The following is an 18,216-nucleotide window of genomic DNA, read 5'->3' on the forward strand; positions in this document are numbered from 1 at the left end:
ACAAAGAGATGTTGGCTGTTCAAAATGCCCTAACAGCTTTCAAGGACCTTCTGCATCCAGGACAATTATTATTAAAGACAGACAACACCACAGTAATGTGGTACATAAACAAGCAAGGGGACACTCATTCTTATCCCCTATGCAGGCAAGCCATGACTTTGTAGAACAAAGCTCTAACGTATCAAGTTCATCTGCAAGCACAATTCCTGCCAGGAAAGAAGAATACTCTGGCAGACGATCTAAGCAGAAATATCATGGACCCTCACGAATGGAAATTGAATCCACAAATCTTCAGCATGGTAAGGCAAAAAATGGGGATGCCCAGACATAGATCTTTTTGCCTCCCCACTGAATTGCCAACTACAAAAATTCTGCACAAGGACTTATCAGACACAAGCATGGACAGTGGATGCGCTCTCATTCAGCTGGAAAAGCCTAAAAGTTTATGCCTTCCCACCACTGCCTCATCCTGATTGCTCCAGACTGGCCACGCCAACACTGGTACCCAATCTTAAAGAACTTAGCTCAAGGCCCACCATGGATTTTGTCTCAAATTCCACACCTTCTGACTCAACAAAACAATCAGATCCTGCACGGTCAGCTCAAAACCCTAAACCTGGCTGCATGGCAGATTCATTAGTCAAACATGCAACACCTCTCTCTAAAGCTGTTATGGATGTCATTTTGGAGGCTAGGAGGCCTAGACCAAGGAAAGCTTACTCAGAAAAATGGAAGAGATTCTGCACCTGGAACCAGGCTCAAAGCCTTGACCCTCTTGTCCCAAACATTCCTCAGATTTTACAATACTTAACTGAGATGCTGGACAAAGGCCTATCCTTCTCATCAATTAATATCCACGCCTCTGCCATTTCAACACATTACAACACGATCCTCCTTTATTCTCTGATCCCTTGCTAAAGCAGTACCTCAGAGGGGCTAAAAACATAAGGCTGCCCCGGAGAGCACCAACACCAACTTGGGATTGGGAGGGTGTTGGGAGGGTGGCCTAATGGTTAAGGTGTTTGCCTTACAAACACAAGGTGCAGAGTTTGAGTCCCACAAGGGATAATTGGCTAGGCTTAAAATGGCTCACAAGGGCAGTTAGCTTAGTACTAATCTATGAACCTATGGGACCTCAATTTCATTTTGGAAAAACTGTCCCTGCCACCTTTTGAGCCAGCCAATGCAGCCAATCTAAAGTTTTTAACATGGAAAACAGCTCTGCTCCTGGCAGTAAATTCAGCACAAAGAGTCTCAGAGCTACAGGCATTAATGGCAGTGGAACCTTTTATAATTTTTCTTCAGGACAGGGTTTCTTTAAGGACAAACCCTACCTTTATGCCAAAGGTGGTATCTAGTGTGGCTCTTAACCAAACCATCCATTTGCCAACTTTTTATCCAAACCCCCAGAATAAAGGGGAGAAACATCTGTACTCTTTGGACATACACAAGCAGCTACGCTTCTACTTGGACAAAACAAAAGCTTTCAGGAAAACTGAACAACTGTTTGTAGCATATGCTGCAGGATCACAGGGCAAGGCTATCTCAAAGCAAACTATATCCAAATGGATAGGACACTGTATTTGTTACTGCTACACACAGCATGGAAAATCAGTCCCTAATAACATTAGGCCACATTCCACCAGGGCAACAGCCACTTCAACAGCCTTTCTCAGAGGAGTACTTACCAAGGAAATTTTGGAGGCTGCAACTTGGAGTTCAGTGCACACCTTTACCAAGCATTACCACTTGCCTCTTTACTCTAAAGCCAGAGCAGGATTTGCCACTGCAGTTCTGCAGGGCCTCATAGCCAATCCTAACTCTTTATAGACCAGCCACTCAACCTTAGCTTTGGGATTCTACCCAAGTGTAATGACTGCAGCAGTGTAACACGATGAACATAGTACAGTTTTGTACCTACCATAAATGTAGATGTTCGAGTGTTCACACTGCTGCAGTCCAGGTTACCCTCCCTCCATCCCCTCTGAACTAGCTGGGCTTACCTATAGCTTTCTATCCTATACAACCTTTGTGGTGTATTTGCTTGTATCTGAAGGTATTGTTTTTATGTTATATGTATATTTCTAATTAGCAATATGTATTGCCTACCTACTTGGGGGCACCTGACATCTGGGGCAAGAAAAACTGAAGAAAATGGCGTCGGATGAATCTTATATACCCCTGGCGCACTGACGTCAGGGAAGAAGCGACAGCAACCAATGCCGGACCAAGACTTTGGAACTCTGGCCGACTGCGGGACCGCGTGACGGCAGGATAACCCAAGTGTAATGACTGCAGCAGTGTGAACACTCGAACATCTACATTTATGGTAGGTTCAAAACTGTACTTTTGCCTTAGAGCAGTTTCTAACTGTTACAGGGTCTGCTAGGGTTTCAGAATTTATTCTTATTTTGAAGGAGACTGCTTAGTGGGCTGACCTTACTGAGATGTGGGGTTGTCCCATATTTGTGAGTACTAGGTCCCAGTATGTTTGTACCTCTAGTAGGCGTGTGCATTAACTGGTCCAGGGTATTGATATTTACAAAGTCAAGGAATCTCTGTGCCTGCAAAGTTGGGGTTGTGAAATATTGCCAGTTTATAGACATATAATTAAAATCCCCCATAAGTGTGATATTTTATTGAATGGTGAAGGTCGCCTGTACGTCTGAATATGAGCTGCAGGTTTCATGGGAAATATGAAGTGTTGTGTGTGATGATGGTAGTGACACTTGGGGGTATCCGTTGGGCAACTGCATAGATGCTAGGCTTCATTGTCTTTAGTCATCTCTGATATGAGGGCCTCTTGGCATTCTTGTCTCTCCTTCCTGGGACACAGAAGGAATAAGAGAACCTCCCTTGTTTAACTTCAGCTTTAGAATTGAGAAGCCAGTACTTGCCTGATACTGAAGGTGAAGAGCAAATGCTACATGTGAGCCCCGTGGGATTTAGGTGACGGGGCCAGACAGACAGGGAGGTGCCCAGTGGGGATCCGTACTGATCCCTGAATGAAACTTTCATCGAATCACTAACAGCTGGGCATACTAAGCACTTTCGTGTAAGTATGCCTGTTGCGGAGGTCATACTGCGGTGCGGATAAGGGAAAATTCCCTTTCCCCCACTGTAGTACGATCTCGGAGTGAGAATATTAAAGTAGGGGGATGTGGTGGAACAGCCACCCACATGGGGGTGCAGTGGGACTTGCTTCCCTGCAAAAACTTTATTTTTTTTTTTTTTGTTTAATATACTTTTTTTCGCTTTTTCAGTGAAAGCGCTTTCGCTAAAGTGTGTTCGGTGATAGTGGATTCGGACTTCATTCAACAGTCCTAGATCTGCCCAGTGGACACAGCATTAAGACTGGCGAAACTTCTGTCACCTTTTCTCTGGTATTGCCCTGTATTCCTTTAAAGTGTTCCTGAACCCACAAAGACAAATCCCACCAAGTGACAACAGTTGATCTAGTGCCTGAGCAGTATTCTGGATATTACAGGCATAGGGTGACCAAGGGAAGCCTCTTTAGTCCTTGCCAACATGTCCTGTAAGAGACAGTTTGAGGATGGGAGCTTAGAGAGAAGACTGCCAGGAAACATGAATGACTGATTGTTGAAGCAGCTAGATGTGAGCATGCTCCGAATACTTAGCTGTGAGAGCAGTGGTGCAGATATGTTCGAATGCCCCACCCCCAAGGTGGTTGCTGGGTTTCTCCTCTTGCAGGTCTTCTTCAGACAGCAACAGACTGGCCGAGTGTCTTCCTTCAAGGAAGAGCTAGCAACATGCAAAACCTGTGAAGCTGTCTAATGAGTAGACAGACAGGTGGAAGCTATACTCCTTGTTTGGCCACTGACTTTTATTTAGACATTTTTGGTAGGTGTCCGATTCTAAATTCCCTGTGTTTGTGTGGCCATTCGAAATGTCACTTTGATTCTGCTTCATGGCTTTTTCACCTGTCAGTGGGGATGCTACCAATTCAGGCCCTAGCTCTTGATCTGGTGACTGCACCAATACATGGGTTATCTCAACTTTTTTAGGCATTGAACACAAACTTTTCCACCATGAATGTTGTGATTTTGATTCAGTCTGTGTAGAGTTCTGCACTGATATTCAGATACATGATGTGATTTGCCCCTCAGTGCAGGAAAGAAAATGTCGAGGTCCTTCATTATCACTCTTACAGTATTCTTTAGTCTTGGTATGTCCTGCCAAGGATAATCTAATGTCTGGCCAGTATACCTTTTTGACATTGTACATTAGACGTATAACCTATGTAAAAAGGGTAAGCTATATATATCTGATTTATGGATGTCTAATCCTCAGAACTTCTGTACCATCAGTCCAAATGCTACCTCTGAATTTGGTCTGTTTGACATTCACTGAGCTGGTTCATCCAACGAGCCTTCTAAAGTTAAATGCCCCATTTGGGTTCATTCCTTTCTTTTTTCCTCCCTGTAGTTTGTTTTCATATCATCCAGGAAGGGGAAATGTGAGTGTGGGAGGCAGATTCCCCATAAAGACAGACGTGAAAAGTGCCTTTTTTGTTTGGGCGCTACACACAGCCATACACAGTGTGAGATTTGTCAGGCATTTGTCCCTAAGACACACAGCAGCCATTTGTCATCCCTTTGTATTTGGAAGACCAATGTCTGAAGCTTTTAGATCAGGGTGCCATGGCTGAATCCGCCTGCCCTGAAGATCAGCCACTACTTAAAAAAGATTAAAGGCATGTAGTGATCCTGCTAGTGTCCAACCCCCACTGGATGGCTCCCTCGGTTGGATGAAAAATCCAAGGATCGTCTGGTGCTGACACCAGTTCCCTCTGCTGCAATGCAGTTGGAGGGCGACATGGAGCCGTCTACCCACACATCCACTGAGGCTGTGCTTATGTCTATTACAGATGTAGAGGGGGAGCCATGGCTGATTACATCTGAGGGGTCTAGGGAGATTAACCAAATATTAGTTAAGGAAGAAGTGACTGCTACCCTCATAGAATCAAGGCAGGGGTCTGAACGTTATAGATTTTTAAAGCCGATGTCCCTTTAAAAAAACAGAAAACCAAGCATGTGGCCTCTGTAGTTGAGGATCCTCACAAAGAGTGGCAGGACTTATCAGAAGGGTCTGTTTAATGTTCTTATGGCTCTGAACTCCCTACAAGGGTTGCCTATATGTGCTTCTGCTCCTTGGTCTTCCACCCTTTCTAAGAGGCCCAGGAATTCTGATTCTTGTAATGAAGATTTGGGTTCTGGTGAAGAATTCTTGGCATATTCCTCCTAGATCCAATCTCCTCTTGTCCTGGGGTCTGAAGAAGATTTGCTATCCCCAGTCATCTTTTGGGAAATACAGTGGTCTGTATGATGGAACACTTTAAGTTGCACTGTTCCTAGGTTTCTGAGGCTCAAAAGAGATACTATGATGTCTTGCAAATGGACTTGGCCAGATCTTCTGCAGTCCTTCCGGTTTTAGCTGCCCTTTTGCTTACATTTTCAGCAGCTTTTCAGGTTCCTGACTCTCAACATCTGGCCCCTGGGAAGTTCTCTTTAAAGCTTTTACCTTCTGACAAGGGTAACCATGCTATGGAAAGGTATGGGAAAAAAGTATATACTTCTGTTACTTTGGCCTTTATGGTGATTGATTATCAGACCCCCATAACTAACTGTCAGTGGAAAACAATTCACAGCCGACCCAAAGATGAAATGCTTCCAAACAGCACAAAAAAGTCGAATCCCAGGTAAAATGAATGAGAAGAATTTAATACGAAACAATTCACGGAATCCAACAAACAGGATCAATACAGAACATACAAATGAACAGGGTTTAGCACTTTCATCTGGAAATCAGACTTCATCAGAACCCCGACCAAAAAAACTCAGCCCATTATATACTCAAATTCATAATTTTGGCGCCAAAACTCTTAGAGAACCATTCCAAAATCTGATACATTTGCCTCTGTACAAATAAATCATTTGCAAATAATGAATAATAAAAAGAATTGAAAATAACTGTTAGTAACAAATAAATACATACTGAATAAATACTAAATACACTTTATATGAAAACAAATATTTTAAAAACACCTAAGAAATGCGATATGAAAAAAGCATACATTCATTCCTAAATATATAGTATTAAAGGAATATGAATACTTCATTGTTTACTCACAAAAACACACAAAAAAATCCTATAAATCCTCATAAATCTATAAAAACCAAAATGTTGAACATATGAATATATTGAATTGATGGGAAAAAATCCAATATAGCCTTAAATATATTAATGGGTATAACTAACTATAATATAACTATAATATTCAAATGGAATTAGTAAAAATTATCAAACTTGTAGAAAGGGTTTGATACTTATGGATTCATTAATACCTGGGAAACAAGTGGCATTGGTTCTAATTTGCCATATAGCTTCCCTTTTGGCCAAATTTGCTTTCCAGTTCCCACCACTAGGGGCAATTTCGACCCTGTCAATTATAAAAAACTTAAAAATGTGGGTATTGTCATAAAGAAAAGTGTGCCTAGCTAGGGCGTTCTTTTGATCACCAATTCTAATTTTGTACAAATGTTCATAAATGCGCTTTCTGAAAGACCTCTCAGTCTTTCCAATATAAAAGACAGAACATTTAGAACAAACAGCGATATATACCACACGGAAAGTCTGGCAATTGCCGCCTTTACTCTTGACATAAACCTTATTGAGGTCTTCCAACTTGACCCCTTTGGTTTCGAAACTAGAGGAACATTGTCTACAATGTCCACATTTCTTCGTCATGCCAAATGTAAACCTAGGTTTTTTCCTCAACTCAAGTAGGTCCTTAATATTTGGGCCAGTCCTATAAACAAAATTAGGTTGATTACCAAGAATACTAACACAGTCTTTATCGACCTTAAACAACCTCCAACACTCAAAAATAATATTTTTTTAAATATTGTACATAGGGGGGAAAAAGTCAAAACACACACTCTAGACCCATGGACTAATGGGGTCCCTAGATCTTTCCTAAGAAGATCACCTTTTCCTAAAATAGGGAATTTTTTTGCCCCATTCATGTTTAACATATAGAATAACATCGTTTAACATGCTATTAGGGTAACCCCTATCCAAAAACAAAGATTTAATGAAATCAAGTTCCTTTAACATAGTAACCTTATTAGATGACATACGGGCAACTCTAATGCATTGCCCTTTAAAAATGTTCTTAAAGGTGTACCGAGGGTGATCACTAGAGAAGTTTACATAGTTATTGGAAAAGGTGTCTTTCCGGTAGACCCTTGAATCAAAACTGTTAGTAGAATGACTTATAAAGGTGTCCAAATATGCGATCCCACTAGTATTACAATGATGGGTGAATCGTAAAAAATCCGTGGTTTGGTTGATGTAATCCATGAATAATGGGATATCACTAGCAGGCCCATTCCATAAAATAAACAAAATCATCAAGATATCTACTGTAAAAGGAAATATTAGAAAAATATTTACTGGGAAAAAGAAATTGATTCTCCCACTCAAACATCACTAGGTTGGCGAAAATGGGTCCGCAAGAAACACCCATCGCCACTCCTCTAATTTGTCTGTAAAATTCGCCTTCAAAGAAAATAAAATTATAATCTAAAACCAAAGACATCATATCCACCAGGACACAAATACGGTCCCAGGTAAAACCAGAAATGGTTCTGAGACTGTTGGAAAAAAATTCCAACCCAATGTCCCTCGGGATACATGAAAATAAATCGACGACATCGATAGTCAAAAAAAAACAAATCTTTACTCCACAAATCCGGGGACAATTTCCCCAAAAAAGACCAAGAGTCTTTAATGAGATGGGGAATCCTGTCATAAAGGGGTTTGGTCCATCGGTCGATAACAATACCGATAGGATAAGTTTTGGACCTACTACTGGATACGATAGGTCTGAAAGGGGGGTTAGAGACACATTTGTGAACCTTAGGGATACCGAAAACAGTGGCTAAAACTGGAAATTCGACCCTAAGAAATTCATAAATGTCTTTGGAAATTCTGTTATCCAACAAATATTCCTCAATTGCAAGATCAATTTTCTTATATCCTACATGAATTTCATTAAGGGAAACCACTTCATAGTTTCCAGAATCCATAACAATTTTGGTCATTGCATTTAAATAGTCCACATTTTTGAACAACACAATCCCACCCCCCTTATCAGGCTTCATAACAAGTAAATCATGATTAGAGAGAAAATAGTCCAAGCACCGACGCTCATCATGCGAGAGGTTGTCTGAACCATTTGTAGAAACTAAACTTCTCTTGATGTTGTTGATTCTGTAAATATCATGACAAACCATCTTGTTGAAACTGACCACCTTAGGATGGGAAACAGGAATAAAAGTACTCTTTTTAGTTAGTTGAGGTCCCCTGATAAAATAATCATTGTGGGTGTTGTCATCTCTAAATTGCATAGCCAGATTTAATCGCCTACAATAAAGTTTGACATCCTTAATCACCTCAGTCAAATTAAATGTACCAGTAGGAACAAACTTAGTCCCTTTGGAAAATAATTTAAACATTTCAGGGGTGATAACTATGTCGGTGTAGTTAAAAATGTTGAAACCGGAATGGGAATGTATAATATTTTTAAAACCATCATGGTTGTTAAGGGATACAGGTGTTGTTCCAGTGGAACTAGAAATTAAATTCCTACCCTGTGTCGAATCTACCACTTTCTGTTGTTCGACAACAAGTGTTTTTTTGGGGCGGGAAAAAATCGTCCCCCCTGAAAATTAGAATCATAATCTGTGTATCGATTATCCTGACTAAATCCAAAAGTTTTACCTATAACTTTCCTCTCTTGAGGCCAAATATATACCTTATTATTATCATAACATTCCAGGTCCCTCGAAATTTTCCTGCATTTCCTCAAATAAATGTTTTTAATTCTTTGTTCGGCAGAGGTAAATTGCTTATTATATAATTCAGCCCATTCAGGAAAACAACAATCTTGGGTAATATCATGATTTAGTTTTTCAACCTCACCTATAAGCTTAGACAATTTCTCATCGTTGATTTTCATCAACTGACTAATGTATTCAAAACCAAAACCATCAAATAACTTATTAAAAATATTTTTAACACCATCATTGTAATCTATTCCCAAGGGTAACTTAAAAAATCGAAGCCCCTTGGGAACAATATTCAAGGACACACATCTAGATAAATATGCATTCTCCAGTTTAACACATTTAATATTGAACAACTTCTTGCCAAATTCAAAAATCATGTTTTTGATATCCCCTTATCGCCCACAAAGGTATCCATATTTGTCCTTCTTTCGTTAACGTTGTTCACCCCAAAGTCAAAATTAACGTCCAAAAAATTGTCCAAAGTATCTAATCTACTGGAAAAAACCCCAGGATCATTAACTTTGCGTGTCACTTTAGATTTATAAGTGTTCCCATCAATGGGAGAAGAATTCAATTCCTGGAGACCCGTAGGTTTGTCAATAATTTTAGGTAAAGTGTTTTTTGTCGATTGGCACGTACCTGAATATGTTTTTGTAGCCATGGGGCATTTAGAACGAGCCCCTAGACGGTCACGTTCGTCTCTGACCTGAAAGAGGCTGAAATCAAAAGTAAAATCCTGTTCTTCGTGCCTGTCGACCAACTGGTTGCACGAACCAACACCCTTACAATTAGGGTTATCCAAACCGTCCAAAGGAAAGGAACGAACCTCCCCAGAATTACATTGCTGTCCATTTGGAATATTAAACTGCAAGCTGGAGTCCAAAGAAGAATTACAGCCAAATTTTGGACTAGAATTATCACAGCGTGTCCGAACGACGGACGTTAATACCTTTGGCGTTGCAAGAACTCAATGCGTTTCCTGTGAGAAGGGAACGTTCAACCAATCCAATGAGATGTGCTACCTCGTCTTTGAGGGTGGAAAGCTCCGTCCAGATGGAAGAAATCTCGTCATTAGATGATGCAGCTGGAGTTTCACCTCGCGGCTGGCCATGACGACAACTCCGTAAAAGTAGCAAATGACCAGGGGTCTGAAGAAGATTTGCTATCCCCAGTCATCTTTTGGGAAATACAGTGGTCTGTATGATGGAACACTTTAAGTTGCACTGTTCCTAGGTTTCTGAGGTTCAAAAGAGATACTATGATGTCTTGCAAATGGACTTGGCCAGATCTTCTGCAGTCCTTCCTGTTTTAGCTGCCCTTTTGCTTACATTTTCAGCAGCTTTTCAGGTTCCTGACTGTCAACCTCTGGCCCCTGGGAAGTCCTCTGGCCCCTGGGAAGTCCTCTTTAAAGCTTTTACCTTCTGACAAGGGTAACCATGCTATGGAAAGGTATGGGAAAAAAGTATATACTTCTGTTACTTTGGCCTTTAGGGTGATTGATTATCAGACCCCCATAACTAACTATGCCTTGGCTCTTCTGTCCCAGCTAGAAAGGGTTGGCTGATGTGCCTGGTTTGGACAGGAAGACTTCTGCCCTTTCTCTTCTGAGTTCTGCTTCTCTGGTGGCTCACCACTAAATGCACTTATGATGCTGCTGATGTCTGTTCTAGGGCAGCTGCATCTGATCCTGTCATGAGGAGATACTGTTAGTTGCCCTTTCAAGGCAAACCTGAAGACGTTAAGGTCAAACTTTTAGATTCCGCTTTAGACAACCAGAATCTGTTTGGCACTGCCGTTGAAGAGTTATGGAAAACTCTTCTGTGTAAGGATAAGGTTATGCAAAACCTGAAGCAAATCTTTGTTTCCCATGTACTTAAGTTCCAGAGGAATTATTTGTCAAAATCTCGCAGCCTAGACAACCTGCTTGGAGCAAAAAGGTTTCTAAGTGGATTTTCCCAGACAAACCGAGTCAGAGTTTCAGGCCAAAAATCTTCATTTTCTGACAAATCTACCTTTGTCTGACATCCAGCTTCCCTTTCTCCTCAACCAGATTTCTCTGTCTCTCAGGCTAACCCCTTCTTTTCCTATTTGGCAACAGATAACCTCAGAGGTCTGGGTTCTCTCCATCATCTAAAGTGGTTATTTTATGGCTTAGAAGTCCCTTCCTCAATTTTCCAGCCTTGCTCACCATACCAGTCTTCTAATTTTCCTTTGATTCTGCAGGATCAGGGAACCATCCCCACTTGTTCTCTTGTCTCAGCAGGGAACAGATTTGTTATTCCAGAATGTTTCTGGTTCCTAGACCGGAGTGGTCTTGCAGACTCTCTCCTTTCATAACACCTTTTTCAAGATCCCTTCCTTCAAGATGTTGTCTCTTTAGATGCTTTTCCCCTTGTTGCTTCCTCAAGCTTTTCTGGTATTTCTGGATTTAAAGGATGCTTACTTCCATATTCTTATTTGTCTTCTGTTAAGGCAGTTTTTGCACTTCTCTGTTTCTTCTTTCTTCTTCATTATCAATTCTTTTCTTTTTCTTTTTGCTCTTTCCTCAGCTCCAAGGGTCTTTACCAAATATTTGGCCCCTGTGGTAGCCTTCTGCAGACTTCAGGGATTTCATATATTCCCTTATTTGGGTGACCTTCTAATTCAAGCCCTATATCAGCAGCTTCTGCTTCAAAGTATACACTTCACTATGCTTCTTCTGCACAGTGTGGGGTTCACCCTCAGTCTCAAAAAGTCTTTTGACTTCCTCTCAGGATACTGTGTTTTTAGGTTGCAGGGTTCAGACCATTCTAATGTTGGCTTGTCTCCCACTTCCCAAGATCTTCTCTTTGTTTATTTCCAATCTCTTCTTCCTTTTCCAGTCCATCCTGCAAGGGGAATTTCTCCAAGCCCTGGGGTACATGGCATCCTCCATTTCCAAGGTTCCTTTTGCCAAACTCCCACATGAGGAAATTTTAATAGTATCTCAAAACTGTTTGGCTCCAGCACTGACACTCTCTGGTGTATCTGGTTCCTCTTTTCCTAGTCTCAAGCTCAAGGTGCACTGGTGAATACGTCAGATTTCACTGAATCCGGGTCTGATCTTTTAGATTCCTCTCTCTACTCAGGAGCTGTACATAGATACTTCCGATCACTGTGGGGCAACATCCTCCAACAATCTAAAAGTTCAGAGTCTTTGGTCCCATCAACAACTGGCAGACTATATCAACATTAAAGAAATGTGAGCTGTACTTCAAGCTCTCCAGGCTTTTTGCTCCCTTTTGGGTTTCAGGTCCTGTAAATGTTTTTACAGACAATACCACAGTCCTGTGGTACATGAACAAGCAAGGGCGCACAAAATCTTATCTTTTTTGCAGGGAATTTTGCAGTCTGCCATTACTTGGCTCTTCACATGATTGGCATCTTTTAAAAGCACAATCTGGTGGCAGACTCTTTGAGCAGGTGCAGAACATATCCTCGCAAATGGATGCTTCACAGGGAGGTTTCTGAATGTTGTACTTTGGTGGGGTACTCCTCAGGTAGATTATTTGCCATGTCTCTGAACAGACAACTTCCCCAGTTCTATTCCACAGTGTCAAGTCCCCTGGCTTGGAGAGTGGAACCATGCCTTTTTCTTGGAAGGGGATGTTTTTATGTTCCTATCCCCCCCTCCTCTACTGCAAGTCCTGCACAAGATCATATGTGACACACTCAGAATTTTGCTGGTGACATTTGGCCTAGACAGCACTGATTCCCCTTTCTGTTTCACCTGGTCAGGGACAATCATTACAAGTTATCTCACAGGGTAGATCTCCTCACACAGGATAAGGGATCTCAAATTCACCCTGACTTGTCCAAACTTTAACTGACACTTTGGGTCATTGGGTTTTTTAATTCCTTTCAGACACCAATTTTCTGTGGACATGCTTCGGGTTTTGCAGGAGGCCAGAAAACCCAGTACTAGAAAATCCTATGTGACTAAATGGAAGTGTCTTGAGCATGACCGTTACACTTTTTCTGGGGGCTACGGTCCTTTCTTATTTATGTGCATATTCATCTGTAAAAGTTAATTTGTCAGCCATTTCAACCTGTTTTCCTCTGAATCCACCTTTGGCTTCTAGTTCTGAAGTGAAACAATTGTTAAAAGGCGTCCTTCATGTTAAGTCTCCAAGAAAGCCTGTTCCTCCTTCTTGAGACTTTAACTTTGTTCTTGAAAAATTGACAGAGTTCCCTATTGAGCCTGCTTTTTCTTTTTTCCTACAACATTGTACTTGGGAAGACTGCATTGCTGGTGGCTCTTACTTCTACCGACAGGGTCTCTGAACTTCAGGTACTTATAGCGGTTCTTCCTATTTTAGTTTTTCACAAGGACAGGGTGTCTCTTCATACCAGTCCTTCCTTTAATGCCGAAGGTGATTAATGATTTGTCCTTCAATCAATCCAGTTATCTTCCTCCTTTTTTCCCTTCTCCAGGGACTATTCGTGAGAGGGTTCTTCACACTTTGGATTTACATAGACAGATCAGATATTACTTGGACAAGATAAAGCACATCAGGAAGTCTGAGCAACGTTTTATTTCCTTTCATGCCAGCAAATTCTTTTTGCTGTTCTTTACGTGGCAAGCAGTTTCCTCTTCTGTTCAGGCAGTGGCCTTGTATGATCCTTTTTTCAAGGGTCTGGATGCTGGAACATCTTGGAAGCTGCTACCTGGTCTTTTATTCACACTTTTACCAAACATTACAAATTGAATGTCAGTTCCAGGCTCAGGGCGTGTTTTTGTAGGTCTATCCTTCATGAGTTTGTGGAGGGCTTTTCTCCTCCTTCCTCCTTCCATACTTTCCAGTAGTTTTTGTACTCTCCCAAGAGTAAAGAATATTGCAGAAGTGATTAGAAAGGAGGGCACAGTACACTTAAGTCAGATCTTACCATAACAATAGATGTCCAACTTCTCACTGTTGCAGTATTCTGTCCATTCGTCCACCGGCCTGTTACTTTGTTACCCTCCTTCTGGCTGTGGATTTTTTCTTCCACCTTTTTTTCCTTCTTCCTTTCCCGGATGTACATGTTATTGCCTTCTTCTTCTGGGGCACTTCATTTCTCTGGATTAGGTGTCCATATATCACATATGTACCTTACAACTTGTACGCATGACATATGTCTGTCATATGATGCCTGGAAGGTGTAAAGGCTTTTGTATGCTGGCCAAATGTTAGACTTTCTTTGGCAGGATATTCCAAGAGTGAAAGATACTGCAGCAGTGAGTAGTAGGATATCTGCTGTTATGTTAAGGTCTTGTACAACTATACTTTTACTGAGTTGGGGATTACAGATGATGTTCACTACTTCCTGCAAAAGGCTTCTGAAGGTTAGTGTTTATGGTCTGTGATTACAAACTTTTATGGCCTGTGGTTACAAACCCAAAAAAGATTTACACCTCTCTTCTGTTGCCAACCAGCCTGTCCTTGGAGAGTGCTGGGAAGTTAGCATTTGTTCATTGTAGTAGGTAGCGTGCCAGTATTTCTGCCAAAGCTGACGACATGCAGTCTGATCCATACTTCATTCACTTCTCCAGCGTTATGTCTCTTTTATTGTCTTTTAATGGCTTTGATTTCTGTGAGTTGTTGCTACTTTTTATCATGTTTACTTTTTGGACATATTAGCAAAACCATTTCAAAATGACACCTAGGACAGCTATAACCTTTGAAGTTGCAAGTTGGATAGTTTATGTATGATCGTATTTATTTGCTGCTATATAAAAGTTCTTCTGGATTGGAAAAGTCTCTGCCTCTGCACATTTCTGAGACCCTGACCATCATTTAATGGGAAGAAGGGAGATGTTTAGCAACTACTAAGGCAATACCCATATCCAAGAACTACTAACAGTGTAGACAGCCAATGGTAGTTTAAGCTAACTGTTTTGTTCCTGGTATTATCTTCTTGAGATTTTGTAGTACACTTTGCCTCCATTTTTCTGTTAAGGTATGCTATTAATAGCTTAATAGTCTGTATGTTTAGTTCAGGCTTCTTTGCTAAAGAAAGAATCCATAATTTTACTCTCTTCTTATGTAATGACTGGGCTACCTATAAAATTTGTATGGAGTTAAATTTAATATAACATTTTGAGAGTAAAAGTACCGTATTAATCAAAGGCTTTGCTTATGGTTCACATTCTGTAGTAACTGTGTTAATTTTGCCTAGTAACTTGGTTTGTACGTACAGTCGTTGTTGAGACAGCTGAAAATTGAACATTTATGTATGTGGTGTGCTTTCTTGTCTTCTGTTTAGTATGAACTTTGCCAGTCTATAAGACTAATTGAGACAGTGCAGAGAAGGACCATCAATAAGAATTTTAGAGATGAACTAATTATGACAGTCTGGAAGCCTTTAACAGGTGCAGCCTTGAGGTGAGAAAACACCAGAAACATGATGAGGATTTACATGACTTTAAGCCAAACCAATCAGAGAGGTGTTCTCATTTGAAGGATGATCACCGATTGCATTTGAAGCTTTAACTGAAGACGGGGTGGATGTAGGTTCAAGTAGGTTAAAGTCTGACATAAATAGGAGCAGTTTACGGGGCTATATTACCTTATCGAATGATGAAAAGAATGAATGCTCTTTCATCGATCCGAAAAGGTCGAAACCCCTAAACAGCGAAGACACAGACTATCAATTTTTATCCCAAGGAAAAAAAAAATCAGTGGGCCATCTTCAGGACTTTGTCATTTCCTCCACTATGGTGCAATCTCAGAGTTGGTATATTTAAGTAGGGGATGTGTGCACAGCCCCCCCCCCACTTCATTTTGTGTGTGAATTTTTTTTTATTTTTATTTTTTTTTGTGGAACAGTGATTTTTTTTCCTTGGGAAATAATCGCTATTCCTTGTCTTCACTCTTTAGGAGTTTCGACCTTTTCAGATCGAGGAAAGAGCATTCACTCTTTTCATCGTTCGATAAGGTAATATAGACCCCTGTTTACTTGTAGAGTAGTAGTACCTTTGAATAGCAATGCCATGCCTGATGAGTTCAAAAGGATACGGTCCCCATTGATTTAGAAAGGCAGGGTGAGGGGTTAAGCTGCAGATCAAGGGAACTTGTTACTTTTCTTCTCCACTGTAATGCTTAAGTTTTCCTTAATTTTGTTGTAAGCTTTAAAGGTTTATTTGAATATATATTTTTTTTGTGTGTGTGTAGGGGATGGGCAAATCCGCTGTGAGCAAATGACTGTTATGATGGAATGGATAAAGGAATTTCAACAATCCACTCTTAAAACTGGTGAGAAAGTAGCATTTGATGTCCTCTGTGGCGATTTCAACTTCGACAACTGTTCTCCAGGTGAGTCTGAAAGTGAGAACTATCTGTGTAGTTAAGCCATTTTTAAGAAAACACTGTGAGATATTTTCAGCAGGATTTTTTTAATGTTTTATATATATATATATATATATATATATATATATATATATATATATATTTTTTTTTTTTTTTTTGAAATGTTGACCTCTGCAGTTAAGTTATTTGATTGATTGCATTTGTTTACTGGGATGGTGTGACTGGGTAAAAAACATTGTCCCTTTTCAGCTGAGGCCCAGGGAGAAAAGCTTCACAGTCATTACAATTTAGACATATTAACTATAGTGTGACAAACATAACAACCTGGGGTACATAAACAAGTAGCGATATGAAAAGTCCTAACTAGGCAGTATTCTATATACAGTAGTCAGAGGCTATACAAGATTGTGGCTTATATAAAATGAGAAGAAGAAGAAAAAAACTTTTGAAGTATAGTAATAGAGAATGGTGGTACTTAGAGAGGGCAAAGTCAAGGATAATGTAGTGTGAGGATAGAATATGGACAGAAAATAATTTGCAGACTTGGAGGGATAATTTGGTTTGTAATTAGTGTTGGGGTGGGGTGGGGAGCAACCTGGAGTGGAGCATGAGCATAGCCTCATGTTGGAGAGATATTGCTTTACCTGAGTTTAGAAGAAGTTAGCATTTTCTGTTTTTCTAAGAGCTAGGGGTAAAGAGTTCCAGATTTTTCAGGTGTGAGAGGAGTATAGTATGTCTCCAGAGGAATTACTGGATTTGTTTGCAGATAGCCATTTCTCACTAGAGAAGAGTAGGGATGCAGTGCTGGATTGCGTGGCTCAGATTTGGAAATTAGATGGAATGTTTGTTCTTCCTTTGTCTGACAGGTTTGGTTTGATACTGTAGAGGATCCCTAGCTTCTGATGGATTTTCTTTATTGACTGTTTTATGTAGTTGTCAAATTTTAGATTGCCATCAGTTTTGACACCTAGTGGTTTGGAGTTAGCTACTAGCTCTGTCTTGGTGTTATTGGATGAGGTGACAGAAAATAGATGTTTGGGGGTAAGTAATTGCTTGGGGGTGAAAAGGATCGGTTTATTTATTTATTGGGGGTAACAGTAATTGCAAGTCTGTTAGCCAAGTCTCATCAGAGCTGAGGAATTCCTTGGTGAGCTGTTGTAGTTTGTCTCTGTTTTTAGCTGAGCTGATTAATGTACAGTTGTCTGCATATTGAATAATGGATGCATGTTAATTGCAATATGTAGGTCACTGGTGAAGATACTGAAAGGCAAGGGGACGTAGAACTGATCCCTGTAGGACACCAACTGTTAGAGAGTAAGGAGGAAATATAATTCTGCCATTTTACTGCCTGTTTGATAGGTAGCTGTATGAAACCAGGATAGTGATGAGGTCCCTAGGTCTAGTGCAGATAGTCAGAGCAGCAGTTTGTAAAGAGAGGTGTTGTCAGATGCCTTGGACATATGTAGGAATACCGCTGATAACAAATCACCATTATTCCTACTCTTGTTTACTGTCATAGTAGCATTTGTAGTTGACAATTCAAGCTGGGTTGGGGAGCGGGAGTGAAGGTTGTTTGTAATGTAGCTTAGAACTTGTATTTGAATACATTTCTCAAACCTTTGGCAGAGGGGTAATATAGCTTTAGAGATATAGTTAGAAATGTCATTAGATTTTCCTCTTTTATGCAGAGGTAAATTGTATGATTTTTTTCCACAAAGTGGCAACATAACATTTCTTAATGGACCAATTTATTAAGATTTGATACTGCGTAGGCTAATGCGTCTGCTGCTGATTTGATAAATTCTGCTGGTAGTTTGTCAGGGGCAAAGGTGTTGGAGTTTAGTTTGAGTGACTTCTTGGCTGTTGAAGTAGGTACTGGTGGGAACATTTGTGTTATTTTGTGGTTGTGGGGGAGTGTTGGCAGGGGTGGATGGGATCTTGTTAAGAGAGGTTACTGACTGAATAAACTGGGAGTTAAATGTGATAACATTACTGTTTGTTTGATGTATTATGTATGGAGTGGGTTGAGCGATTTT

At 40.4% G+C, this 18,216-nt stretch overlaps 1 protein-coding gene across 1 annotated transcript in view; it reads left to right on the plus strand.

The window, feature by feature from the left end:
- The window catches only part of LOC122798633 (sphingomyelin phosphodiesterase 5-like), a 930,878-nt gene that overhangs the window by 628,454 nt on the left and 284,208 nt on the right, over positions 1-18,216 (plus strand). Inside the window, exon 4 of the mRNA XM_044067720.1 lies at positions 16,046-16,186. Within this exon, the coding sequence (XP_043923655.1) occupies positions 16,046-16,186 (141 nt within the window). The remainder of the gene's footprint in view (positions 1-16,045; positions 16,187-18,216) is intronic.

The sequence above is a fragment of the Protopterus annectens genome, chromosome 3.part1, assembly GCF_019279795.1.
Source record: "Protopterus annectens isolate FY-2018-M chromosome 3.part1, PAN1.0, whole genome shotgun sequence".
In the NCBI taxonomy this organism is placed as follows: Eukaryota; Metazoa; Chordata; order Ceratodontiformes; family Protopteridae; genus Protopterus; species Protopterus annectens.